Genomic DNA, 14,615 nt, shown 5'->3' with positions numbered 1-14,615 from the left:
ACCCTTCCTAAGTTTAAGTTGGCCTTGGCTGCCCCACATAAGGTCCAGTAGCCCCTTATTCATTTACAGCCCTTACAACATACATAATTAAAATTGTAAAAATTAATATAATTGGTAACCATATATATAAAATTCGAGAAAAAAATCCTTTTTCCTATGCCCCTCCGGTTTTTGTGAGCATTCTCAACACATTTTCAAATAGTAATTTGGAAATTAGTTTGGAATAATATGGTATGGGAAAGAGTAAAAACATAGTGTGAACAAGGAGAAAAGTCAACGGAGGGAGGGGCACCTTTTAATTAAAAAAGCAAGGCAATAATCAGAGGAAGAAGGGAGAACAGTTTTTTCATTATCACAATTTGAAGGATGGAAAATGAAGGCTGGAGTAGGTGTTCTTGCTCTGCACGTAGTCTGATATCAATATTGTCTACAATTATTCTCCTACTCCAACCAGATAACTGCCTCGCTAAGCGACACCCACCATGTCCTACTTCATCATGCGGTCAAATTCGTAACATAAGTTATCCATTTCGGCTGAAAGGCGACCCAGGTCGGTGCGGCGACCCAAGGTATGAGTTAGATTGCGTTAACAACGCCACTCTCTTATTAACCTTTTCATCGGCAAAATACCATGTACGAGAGATCGACTACAACGGATACAAAATCGTTCTTAGGGACCCAGGTCAGGACGAGGACGCTAATTGCTCTTTAATCCCTCGCAATTTCATAGCGGCTCCTAGTTACCCGTTCTCGGTTGGCCCAGATAATTTCGGATCGGAGCCGTTCACTTGGGAACACTGGTCTACTATCGGAATAGGGTACTTCAACTGCTTGAATCCTGTGAGTGACGATCCACGATATGTTAAGGTGGACAGGGGTGGATGTGGCAGCAGAGGGCACGTGTACGCGGTATTAGGATCTTCGTATGATCCTAATAGTGGCTACGTTAGTGTTGTTGGTGTGGAGGACATCAAGGTTGGATGCGATCTGATAGTGGCTACGGTTTGGACACCGAAGCAGAATGTTACCTACCACAAGCATGATGAGTCTGACGGCTGGAAGGTTGAAGGGCTTGAAAGAATATCGGAGGGGAATGTTACATATGATGATATCGATCGCAAAATAAGTGAGGGATTTTGGTTGTCGTGGTTGCCGATTGTTTGCGAGGATAAATGTGGAAGGGGGACAGAGTGTCTGCTCATCAATGAATCCAGCGGAGAAGTCTTTTGTAAGAACCATTACTGTCATTACGCTTACCACACCACCCAAAAGTGCGGTAATATTATCCACTTTCTCTTTCTTTTTATTATTCCTTATTATTGATTTTACCATTATTTTATGATTATTTAGGTTTAACAGACATATTACATTTTATACTATTTTAGGAATCAAATATATATTATTTTACTAATTTTTAATTTTTAAGTTATAAATTTAAGAACATGCATTTTCATTTTTTTTAAATTATAATATAAAATAAGGTTAAATATGTTTTTACTAATTCACTTTTTTTTATCATTTCAATATATTCACTTCTTTTTTTAATTCCATATTGGATGGTGTTGGGTGTTACAGTGGGTGGAGGGGGAGGTGGTCATAAGGCTATGAACTAGTGGTATAATAAAAAGAGTTTATACACAGAAGAAACTGTGAGAAGTAACATATGCAAAGTTACCAAGGTAATAATAACAATCATGGTTGTTATAGTAATTAATGTTAATATTGTGGTAGATGTGAGGGAAATGAAATGACCGTCGCCGGCCATATGAGTTAAGAACAACAATTATAGTTAAAACAATAATACTTTTACAATTCTCTATTTTTGTTCTGCTATGGTGATTAAAGGTTGTCTTATCGTTAAAACAAAATTCATGTGCGTTATTAAATATTATCATGTGAATTTTCTTACAATTGTCATTTTTACTTATACAAACAAGCTATTAATTGTTTCTCTAAGTAAGTTTTGATCATTAAGTTTCTAAATTTCATATTAAAATTTATTCTTTTCTTCTGTTTCAGAACCTTGGCAAAAGGTTTTGGGCTATATTCGAGGTAAGTAATTATTTATGTCTTTATTTTTAAATATCTTACAAATTAGATTATTTTTAGATGAGTTTATATTAAAAAGTTTAGTTCTATTGATTAACGCGTTTTTTTTTCTAAAAACGAATTGACTAACGAACAAACCAAGAATAACTAAAGAAAAAAAAAATATGTTGATTGATGAGTTGAAGATAGAAAAAAAATCACGTAATAATCACGTAACTAACGAATTATAGTTCTTTTATTTATCTTTCTCAAGTCTAATACTGAGCTCTTTCGTTTTTTAAAGTTCTTTTTATATAAGTGTGGCATTTTTTGGATTGACACGATATTTATTCTCTTATATTTTTTATTTGCAGCTTATCTTAGAGGCATTATTTATGGTAAGATCCTTCTCCGTGATTCCTAAAATTTGAATCACATCATATAACAAGTTTCATTAGTTTATACTCTTGATTATGAATGATACCGGAGCATGTTGTTAGTTCTTACTCATAGGGCGATATATTTGTAGGAATAGGTAGCAGAATAACATTCAGTACGAAACAATTGGACAGGCCTGTTGGACTGCAATATTTTGATGGAGGAATATTCATAGGACGACAAATTATATCAATATTTTTGGCAGGCAGATATCTGTTTGGAGTTGTACTTATTCTTGTGTTATTCATCTATAAATGGCGACGAAGACATTCTTCAATATATGGAAATATTGAAAATTTCTTGCTAGATAGTCATCTAAATCCCATCAGATACGAATACAATGAAATAAAAAAAATGACTAAAAGTTTCAAAGTGAAATTGGGTCAAGGAGGCTTTGGTGCTGTGTATAAAGGAAAACTCCGAAGTGGATTAGATGTAGCTGTAAAGATGTTGAGCAAATCCAATGATGATGGACAAGATTTCATAAATGAAGTAGCTACCATCGGAACAATACATCATGTAAATGTGGTGCGGCTTATTGGATATTGTGTTCATAGAAAAAAACGTGCTCTGGTTTATGAATTTATGTCAAATGGATCATTGGATAAGTACATTTTCTCCAAAGAAGAAAGCACCCATTTAAGCTACAAAAAACTATATGAAATATCTTTTGGAATAGCTCGTGGGATTGCATATTTGCATCAAGGTTGTGATATGCAAATTCTGCATTTTGATATCAAGCCTCATAATATTCTTTTAGATGACAACTTTGTTCCAAAGGTTTCAGATTTTGGACTTGCAAAACTACATGCTACAATTGATGGTGTTGTGAATATGACTCTACCAAGAGGAACATTGGGTTATATGGCTCCAGAGTTATATTACAATAATATGGGTGGAGTAACCTATAAAGCTGATGTGTACAGTTTTGGAATGCTTTTGATGGAAATGACAAGTAAGAGAAGGAACTCAAATCCTAATGCCGAGCATTCAAGTCAAAATTATTTTCCTTTTTGGATTTATGACCAATTTAAAACAGAGAAAAACATTGACATGAAAGATGCTTCATCAGAAGAAGAGAAGATTCTAGTTAAAAGGATGTTCTTAATTGCACTTTGGTGTATTCAATTAAATCCAAGTGATCGTCCTTCAATGAACAAGGTAATAGAAATGCTTGAAGGGGTGATTGAAAGGCTTGAATTGCCTCCAAGGCCTTCCTTTTACAATACTGAAGCATACGAACATGATGATATTGGCTCTAATGTCACTGAGTACACTTACTCTACTAGTCAGCATGATGAAAGCATAACATCGGATTCACCGAAGAATATTGAAATAGGCATAAATAGCATAACTTAATTTCAGTGTAATGTTGATGGGAGTAATGAATTAATGTTATAGGTTGGTCCTTGTATAAATTTATTTGGTAGTGTAGACAACTATAGTTTTTCATGTGTAATAAGACAATTATAGTTTTTCTTATTATAAAAGTAGTAAGGTCTTTTTTTTAAGCCATATCAAAATCATTTCCTTTACTTTTATTCTATTTTAGTGCTTGACAAAAAAAAATAACATAGCAAAAATACTTCATTCTTTAAGGTTTTCTTAATAATTGTGTTTTTCTTTTTTCAGGGAGAGGGTATTATTGATGTTTTCTTAAATATAAAAGAAAATGGTATTGTAATTTTATTTCCTAACAAAATTGCATCATTTCTTATTGTTAGTTTTGCTTATCTTTTCATTTTTATTGCAGTTGCGACTTCTTTTCTTATTATTACGAAAGTGGTTTTAGAACTTGATTTTCTTACTAGTTGTAGTCATTAATGCTGGAATAATGTTGTGAAAAAAATCCTATATGCTCTATGACGTGAATGTAACTAATTCATTATAGTAAAAAACACCGTATAATATCGGTGATTTTGGGTTTTTAACTGCGAATTATATAGGTCGACGTTAATTGTTTATTTAAGACGTCGACCATGTAGAATTGACGTCTAATATGTGACCTAATCCACAATGCTTAGTTGGATGTAAAGGATGATTTGACATCCACTAAAAGGGGGTGAGACGTGAAAGTGACGTCGGCCATGAGGCATATTCGAAGTCAAGCTCGCTGAGCCGCAGGGGAGCTCGCCCAGCGGTGCATTTCTTTGGTTGGCCACTAGAAAGGGTTAATGTTGTGTAGTGTACAGGCCGATGTCAATACACCTATATTAACGTCGTGCAGTGTACAGGTCGACATCAAATTCAGGGTTATTTTTTTTAATTGGTTTGTTTTTTCTGATTTAACCAAACCTGAAATACATAAACCAGTTTTCCAATACATATATATCAAAATTCATCAATTCAAAGTTTAAACCATATAAAAAGTAAAGCTAAAAGTTAAAGCTAATGCTATCATCAAAACAAAAAGAACTTAAAGGAAAAACTTAAAACTATAGCTAATGAAAATATTGATTCAAATATCTTGCCCATTCTTGTTTAAGCTTCCCTATTGTGGCATCTATGAATAAAGAGGACTTGTTGAACGCTGCAAAATCAAGAAAATTTTATTATTATATTCATTCTAATGTGAAAAGTTGATTGAGATTTGTAAGATTTCAAATATAAATTTTTACCTCAGTCTAATTTGCTTTGATTCCTGCTCTGATTATTGTCTTCGTCCATGACATGATGTAGTAGCCACATGCCCAGGAATCTGTCTACTTATTACACTAAACATGTGAAAGAACATAGTCAAATGCAATGGTTTAAATTTGACTATGAAAATTAATAAGTTAAAGATCAACGAATTCCAACTTTAGGATATATAATTTCAATCTGTTGTGCTCTGGGTCTACCATCGTTAGAGTCATCTGACAACCATCTGTCATCATCTACCATGAGACATAGGTTGGCATTTTGTTTTTTTTTTATCAAATTCTGAGAAGTCTAGATCGTCCTAGGTACTTATTAGCACAATTTTCTTTCCTTGTTTAGAAATGCCAAGTTTTCTCTTTATCTTCTTAAAATCGGGACACTTAGATTTGAGGTGGCTTGGTTTCTTACATTCATAGCATATGATGAGACTTTCTTTTCATTGATCATTTATGGAAATTGATCCAAGACATTTGCCTTTCTTTCTTTTCCACAATGATACGATCTTCTTGGAGATGAAAAATAATTCATCTTCTTCTCCTTCTTTCATGGAGTCTTCTTCACTAGTTGACTCTTCTAAAGGTTCTTCTACTTTTGTGGGAATCCTTCTGACAGATTTTTGAGCCTTTAATACTATGTTCTTTTCTTTCTTTATGATTCCATCTTGTTAAAGCTCCTGCTCATGTACTTTTAGGATTCCAATAAGAATTTCTAAGCTCATCCCACCAAGATTCTTTAAGGTTCTTAGAGTAGTCACTTGAGGTCTACAGTTCCTGGGAAGACTGTGAAGAATTTTGTGAATATTATAAAAATTATCATAAGTCTTACCAACAATCTTAACTTATTTAAGATAATTTGAAATCAGTTGAACATGGCTTGGATGTTTTCATTGTCTAGCATGGTGAATAACTCGTACTCACGTCTTAGCATGGTTAGCGTTGAACAACAAACCAAGAGGGGGGGTGAATTGGTTCATAATAAAAACGTTTGCCTTTAAAATTTCTACTCAATTAAACTTAATTAGCAATTAATAATAACAAGTAAATAGAGTAAGGTTGAGAGAAATTTGCACAGATTTAATCCTGGTTCGGATCTTACCAATCTTACGTCCAGTCGCTTATCACAAAATAAGATAAACAATTCACTAATCACAAAACAATTACAAACTACAATCACAAAGATAAAATTTGTAAAAGTTTAGAAAACACCTCTCTTGATGCCACAAGAGATGAACCTATACCTCCTTTGAATCTTCACAAAGGATGAAACACTTCCTCTGAATACTTCACGAAGGATGACTTTCTCTTCCGAACACTTCCTTAGACACACCAAGGATGAACCAACTATTCCTCTGTCACCGTAGCAGCACTTCACCAGCTCCACAGACAAGAGTTTCCTTAGCCGAACAATAGCTCACAATTGTCAAGAGTTTCTGAGTTGTAGAGCACAAGGGAAGAGTTCATTACAAAATGAAGCCTTCCATTCTACTTATAGGCTTCCATTCACTAAAAGACAAACTTAATGGCTAGTTTCTCCAACGGCTATAAACGGCCATAAATGGCTAGTTAGTCCAACGGCCATAAACGGCTAGTTTTTCCAACGACTAATTTCTTCAACGTCTGCTTTGAGCACGATATCCTTGTTGTTGAGCGTCACTATTCACGTGAATAGTGTTACTATTCATGTGGACAGTGCTATAATGTTTCGCTACAGTGATTTTGCAAAACACATTTTCCACTTTGAAGTTAAGTCATATACATGAAATCTAGACTTATTACAAAAGCTTTATAATACAATACAAGTCTTCAAATAACTCTTCTTGGTTCTTGATTATTCTTGACTTGATTTTGGCATCATCAAAAGTTCATCTTCATCATTTTGCTAACACAATTGATTCCTCAAGTTTTATTAGGAACTCACTCTTGAGGCAAAGTCTGGTGGCAACAACCAAAACTATTTACACAGTGGAATTCTTCAATTATAAAAGGAGACGAGGAACGCGTCGAGCAACATTTTTCTTTTGCGATCTGAGCGTGTTAGAGAGATGTGGGAGAGAGAGAGAGAGTTCCTTTCTCTGAGTGAGTGAGATCTGAGTGCCTCTGAGTGTGTGAGATATTGTGAGCTTCCTCCTTCTAGTGCTCCTACGAGATTCTGGGTAAGCCTATGCTTCTATGTTCGTAAGCTTCTCCTCCCTTCCTGTAAGTTTTCCTTTTTTCGATCTCTTCCTTTTCTTTGTTCGTTCTTTCATGCTTTCTTGCTTATGTTCTCTTCTGCTTGACATTCTTTACTCGTTCTTTCCTTTACTTTGTTCTTTACTTCTCTCGCTCTATTTCCTTTATTTTGCTCACTCTTTCCTTACTCTTTACTCTTTTTATGTTATTTTTTTTTCTTCAATTTTTTTCTTCGCTCTTATCTTTACTTTGCTCCTCTTTTATCCGCTTCTATTTTCACCTTCTACATTTTTCTTTTATTTCAACTTAAAATACACTGTCATAAAAACACGGGGTACCCCTCTAAACAAAGTAAAAAGAAACTTTTATTTTGGTATGAACACGATATGGACATGGACAATTGGACATAGATCTAGTTAGGATCCGCTGTGAGGACCATGAACCCGATGTACTCCTAAACATAAGGACAAGACTAACTGGATAGAGGACAAAATTAACTCAATAATTAAAGAAAAGAAAGAAAAAAAAATGAACACTTAACTTGAACACCATAACATTTTTTTTTGCTTTTTTTAAATTATATTTTCCAATTATTTTCTTGTTTTTTTTATTTGTTTTTATATTAGACGAGAATGAACAACAACAAAATTGAGAAATCAAAGATCGAGGATAAGTCAGTGTGTCAACGATGGCGGCCAACAGAGGACCAGGTTAAGATCATGACGAATATCTTCAACAATGGAGTCACACACCCTAGTTGGGCTCAAATTTGTGAGACTACCACACGACTCAGGGCTTATGGAGAAGTTGGGGAGTACAACGTTTATTGTTGGTTTCAAAACCACGAGAACCGAGTGAGGCATCTACACTTAGAGCTGGACCCTACTAGCACAACATACTCCCTCCTACAAAAGTTCATGTATAGTAAGCTTATTTTGACCTTATTTCCCTTTTTATTACTTTTTCCCTTTTTCCTTTTTTATCTTTTTATTTTTTATGTTATTTTTTTTTATTTTTTACCCTTTTTTTCTCAGATATTTCTCTTGGGTAATCATGAAAGCTCCAAGGCTCCTAAATCTCTTTCCAGTTTCGATTATACTCGAAGAAGAAAAAGAGGTCAATCAGCCCCTACCATTTCGCACCGAGCTCCCTCAACAGAGATCTCCCTGAGACTGCCGCTACCCAATCAAGAGTCTTCTTGAGGAGATTTTATTTTACATTTTAATGTGTGTTTTTTTTATATGTTTTTGTTGGCCATATGTGGCCGAAATATGAACAAGGATTGTAATATGTACATTGAATTTGTTTAAATTGTTTTGCTAATTTTTATTTTTGGTGTTTTTGTTGGTCACTTGTGGCCAAACTTGAACGAAGCTTGTAATATGTACTTTTATGCTAGTTTTATTGTGTGATTTTGTTTTTTTTTTGTTGTTGTTAAATTTATAAAATTCTAGTTCTGTCAATTATTGGTTATATACAAGTTGTCAACCTACCAAACCCGAAAGTGTCGGTAGGAGACACGACTTTTTGAAGATCCGACCTTCACTTTTCCTTTTTTTATTGCTTTTGTACTTTTTGTTTTTAGTTTTTTTTTATGTACATGTTCATAAATCCACACAAATTAATTTACACATTATTTTTGCAATCTCAGTTCATGGAGTTATTCTCAATTTCGTCTCTTTTTTTTAATTATTTGGTTCAAAAGAAAAACATTTAATTTATTAGTTTGAAACAATATTTGAATAAGATATATGAAATTTCTCAAGATTTAAAAAAAATGCTTCAACGTTTGATGAGGTAACAAAGAAATGAACATGAATTTGCCCCAATCTAAAACAAACTTACGCGCCTGAAGACTCAAAGTTAACCAGTATGAACTTATGTTAAGACAAAGACATGAACATATGCCCCTAATGTCAAAGTGTCGATGAACCTTAAGATGAAAAACACATGCTTGACATGAACTGACTAAATGACCTGAACAGGGTGAAAATGGATAATGGGATTGACTCTTAATGACCATAAAATGAATAACACATGTTAACGGGAGACTGAATCGGGATTAGACACACATTTAAAAATTGGTCTAATTAGCATTCTATTCAATACATAACATGCAGTACTCACAGCATCAGCCCAAAATTGTTTAGGAACACTATATTCATTTAACATAGTTCTAGCAAGTTCCTCTGAGGATCTATTTTTCCTTTCTACAACTCCATTTTGTACAACTCCATTTTGTATGGGTCCTGTGGGTTAGATTGAAAAATTATTTTACAACCCAAGCATATCTACCACTTGGAACACCATAATCCTTAATTTTACATTTATTTGAAGTATGACCCTTTTTCATACAATAAAAGCATGATACAACATTTGTGTTCCTATAAGTTCATTTTTCTACCCAAGTTCTACGGGTTCTATTATTATGTTTATTTTAATTTTATGAACATACTTATTTTTAACAATCTTATTTTCATTATTTTTACTACATTCACCTAAGGTTGTCTCATCTAGTAGTTTCTTAAAATTTACACAAGATAAACACTCATCACTACTAGTAAATTTATCTTTTTTATAATATAAAATTTTATTTTTCAAATTTTTATTTTCTTCAAAAATATTTTTAAAATTTGATTTTAATTCTTTATTTTCATCTGCTATTGATTTTTCAAGATTATCAACTTTCAATTTATGTTCATTACAAAATTTACACTCAGTAGATATATTTGTATCCTTTTCTAAAATTGAAATTTTACTATTTAAAATTTCTATTTCTTCTAAGGATTTTTCATATTTCTTTTGTAATTCTTTAAAATCCTTTTTCAATTTCTTATGAGCAAGATCTAGTTTTTTTATTCTATCAATAATTCTCTTTAAGTTTCATATAATTCATTTTCATCAAAATCTATATCATCAGAATCATGAGAGGTACTTACTTGACTTCTAGTAGTGTCGTCGTCCACCATTAGACAGATGTTTGCTTCTTCATTAAAATTGCTCAAGTCAGAAATTGTTTCGTTGTCATCGTCCCATGCGATGTAGGCTTTCTTTTTCTTGAAGAATTTATGTTCTTTCTTTTCTTCACCTTTCTTTTGATTTGGGCAGTCAGCTTTTAAGTTTCTCTTTTCTCCGCAACCGTAGCATCTATGGTTTGAGGAAGATCATTGATTTTCTTTCTTTTCATATTTGAATCTCCCTTTGACTTTTGATTTCATGAACCTGTTGAGCCTTTTGATTAGTAGACTCAAATTTTCTTCTTCTTCTGAGTCTTCATCTTCCATTTTCCTTTTGCTCTTTTCTACCTCAGATTTGAAGGCTAGAGTCTTTTTCTTAGTCTTTGCTTCTTCTTCATCTAGTCTTCCGAGGTCAAGTTCATGCTCTCTCAACTTTCCAAATAATGTCCCCATGGTTATTGTGTTAAGATTTTGTGACTAAGAAATTGTTGTCACTTTTGGTTGCCAAGACATGTCTAAAGATTTCAAAATTTTTATATTAAGCTCATCAGTATCGAAAGACTTACCTAGTCCAATAAGATGGTTTATGATGTTGGTGAAGCGTTTATGAACATCTACTATTGTTTCCCCTTGCTTCATCCTGAACATCTCATATTCCTGGATTAAGGTATTCTTTCTAGCTCTCTTTACATCATCTGTACCTTCGTGGGTTACTCTCAGTACTTCCCACATTTCTTTTGCAATCTTACAAACAAAAATCTTGTAAAACTCGTCAACAGTTAAAGTAGATGAAATAATATTACGAGATTTTACATCGTTACCAAATTTTTTCTTTTCTTCAGTAGTCCATTGGTCACGGGGCTTTGGTTCTTGCATATTGTTAGTTGGAAAGAAAAGGACCAAATGCAACAACATCCCAAATATCTACATCAATAGACTCCATAAAAATTTTCATTCTAACCTTTCGAAATGTGTAATTTTCACCTGTGAGTAGTGGTGGTCTATTGATAGAAGCACCCTCTGCGAAAGTTTGATATTGTCCCGCCATTTGAATGACTATCAAAGCAAGCTCTGATACCAATTGTCAAAGCGGCTGTAGTGGAATGGTTAGCATGGAACAAAAAACCAAGAGGAGGGGGTGAATTGGTTCTTAATAAAAACGTGTGCCTTTAAAATTTTTACTCAATTAAACTTACTTAGCAATTAATAATACCAAGTAAATCAAGTAAGGTTGAGAGAAATTTGCACAGATGATTTTATCCTAGTTTGGATCTTACCAATTCTACGTCCAGTCGCTTATCTCAAAACAAGATAAAAAATTCACTAATCACAAAACATTTACAAACTACAATCACAAAGATACAATTTGTAAAAGTTTAGAAAACACCTCTCTTGATTCCACAAGAGATGAACCTACACCTCCTTTGAATCTTTACAAAGGATGAACTACTTCCTCCAAATACTTCACGAAGGATGATTTCCTCTTCCAAACACTTCCTTAGACACATCAAGGATGAACCAGCTATTCGTCTATCACCGTAGCAGCACTTCACTAGCTCCACAGAAAAGAGTTTCCTTAGCCGAACAATAGCTCACAATTCTCAAGAGTTTATGAGTTTTAGACCATTAGGGAATAGTTCATTACAAAATGAAGCCTTCCATTCTACTTATAGGCTTCCATTCACTAAAAGACAAACTTAACGACTAGTTTCTCCAACGGCTATAAACGGCCATAAATGGCTAGTTTGTCCAACGGCCATAAACGACTAGTTTTTCCAATGTCTAGTTTCTTCAACGTTTGCTTTAAGTGCGATATCCTTGCCGCTGAGCGTCACTATTCACATGGATAGTGTTACTATTCATGTGGACAGTGTTATAGTGTTTCGCTACAGTAATTTTGCAAAACACATTTTCTACTCTAAAGCTAAGTTATATACATTAAATCTAGACTTATTACAAAAGCTTTCTAATACAATACAAGACTTCAAATAACTCTTCTTGGTTCTTGATTGTTCTTGACTTGATTTGGGTATCATCAAACTTCATCTTCATCATTTTGATAACACAATTGTTTCCTCAAGTTTTGTTAAGAACTCACTTTTGAGGTAAAGTCTGGTACCAACTAAAATATTCAAGAAACACTCTAGAGGGGGGTGAATAGTGTTTTTCAAATTCTTTTCACAAAACAACATCTAATGACTTGTAAAGATAATATATATATATATATATATATATATATATATATATATATATATTAATTGACTCTGGTTTTTATTGAGATAGGTGAATGGAAAGTGGTTTTGGATAAGAAAGCAATAAACGAAAAATTTTCATATTGGTTCAGTCAACCCAAGTTATATCCAGTTCTCCCCTAAGAACTCTTAAGGGATTCCACTAATCTTTTCTAAGATAACACGAGTCTTGCCTCTCTAAGATTTCACTGAGTATTCTCACCACTCCTTGTTACAGTGAGTACTAGTACCACTCTTGGTTCCCTAGTCAACACAATTAGATCGAGTTTAGCCACTCCTGGATCTAACCCTAGACAACTATCTGAATGTTCAACTCAACATGAGCTAAAGAACCAAGTATTTAAGTTCTCTTTAGAATTTACAACAAATCCACAAATGGATTTTCTATAAGGTACAGATAATTAACTCTTAACGAGAGGATGTGTATTCCAATATAATACAATTTATGACACTTGAATGTGTTTCTTTCTTTCACTAAGATTTTTCTCTAAAAGAATATTGAGCTTCAAACGATATAGGTTGACTTTTCTCTCTTTTCACATTACTATTCTTCTTATGTTCTCTTTATTGCGCTTTTTATCAACAACAACTTCTCTTCAAGCTTTCTTCTATACATAGCTTCTCTTGAAAGATGAATGTTAGACAAAAAGTTGACCTTAAGAGAGTAGGTAGACTTTAGATGTGAAGTCAAACTCTACTTTGTAGGCTTCAGAGCTTTTTCTCATAGCCTTAGGTGAAATTGAGCTTGTACGAAGTGACTGAGCTTGTACGAAGTGACTGAGCTTGTACGAAGTGACTAAGCGTAGGGCTTCAAGGGAAATATTCCTAAAATGTTCTTCTTCTCTCATAACCTCTTTTTCTTGGGTGTCATGATTCTGATCATATCTTTCTACTTTATCGATCTACAAGAATACCAAGAACAAAGTATACAAGCATCAAAGTACTTTTTGTACATGCATTTAATGATTTGAACGTTGATAAACGTTAAACAATGTAGCGTATTCAAAACATTTTATCATTTGTCATTTCATTCATAAATGCATCGTTTGGTAAGATAAATGTTTATTCATCAGATGTTATAAACATAAGATGGTCACTTAGGAGACAATGTTTTCTCTAGAAAGCTTTGCTTTATATAGCACTGTATTTGAATGAAAATTTCTTTTAACCCTTAGTGTTATATAAGAGATAGACTTCTGTTTTCATAAGAAGCTAGTTTGTTTTGCTCATGAAGTTTATTAATTGATTCAATGAGAGATACTCTCTTTTAAATGCTATTTATGATTTTCTGAATCATTTAAACATTTTTGTGTAGAAAACATTATTTATAAACCTTGCTCTAGACTTATGAAAAGAGTTTCTCATTAGAGGTTACTATGTTTTTAATATAACAATATTTTATTTAATGCTCTTTGTTAAACTTCAAAATTTGTCTTGCCTAGACAATCTATTTTCTAGACAATTTTGTTTTAATAAAATGTAGAAAATTGAATATTAAATAACTTTCCAAAATTGTTAAGTTTAATTTATTAAGTTTATATTAACGAGTCGGTTTAAAAACTTATTTTAATATTTTGTGGACAATTTTTATTTACTATGTCAAATATAATACATTATTTGTTAACAAGAATTTAAATAACAATGTAAAAGTTATTAAGAAAATGTATTTAAAATTTATCCCACAAATCTCTTTTATAAATTTTAATTTTATTTTTGTAATTTAATTTTTTTTATCAACAACAATTTCAATTTCATTTTAATATAATATTCTCTACTTAAGTATATATTTATATCAAATTTCTAAAACAAAATGAATAATACTCTAATTTTATCAATTATGACAAATATTTTAATCTATCATATCTCGATACATGATTTACAAATTTTTCTTTTAAATTATTCATTCATCTATTCAAATTCTTTAATCCAAATCCAAATAAGAAGGTAATATCCTCTCAATCCCCTCCATTCCACGAAGGAACCGTCTATCACAACCAATCCCCGTCAATACACTAATTACAAGTTACAACTGTTCCTCTGTAATTATTTGTATTAGATAAAGTCAAGTCCACTTTTTGTTTTGGTATGCGAGTCAAGTCCACTATTTAATTTTTGATAAGCAAGCAAGTCCA

General features: G+C 32.8%; 1 protein-coding gene across 1 annotated transcript; it reads left to right on the top strand.

Moving 5' to 3' along the window:
• The first annotated feature begins 227 nt into the window (after positions 1–227).
• Positions 228–3,977, top strand: LOC124822645 (LEAF RUST 10 DISEASE-RESISTANCE LOCUS RECEPTOR-LIKE PROTEIN KINASE-like 2.1). The gene is made up of 4 exons (XM_047294673.2): positions 228–1,276; positions 2,020–2,052; positions 2,403–2,426; positions 2,558–3,977. The coding sequence occupies exons 1-4, from the start codon at positions 367–369 to the stop codon at positions 3,823–3,825; spliced, it is 2,235 nt and encodes a 744-aa protein (XP_047150629.1). The 5' UTR covers positions 228–366; the 3' UTR covers positions 3,826–3,977.
• Positions 3,978–14,615: the final 10,638 nt, after the last annotated feature.

This window comes from Vigna umbellata, chromosome 1 (genome assembly GCF_029865625.1).
Source record: "Vigna umbellata cultivar VRB3 chromosome 1, Vumbellata_1.0, whole genome shotgun sequence".
Taxonomy (NCBI): Eukaryota; Viridiplantae; Streptophyta; class Magnoliopsida; order Fabales; family Fabaceae; genus Vigna; species Vigna umbellata.
This window is presented reverse-complemented; position numbering and strand designations above follow the sequence as displayed.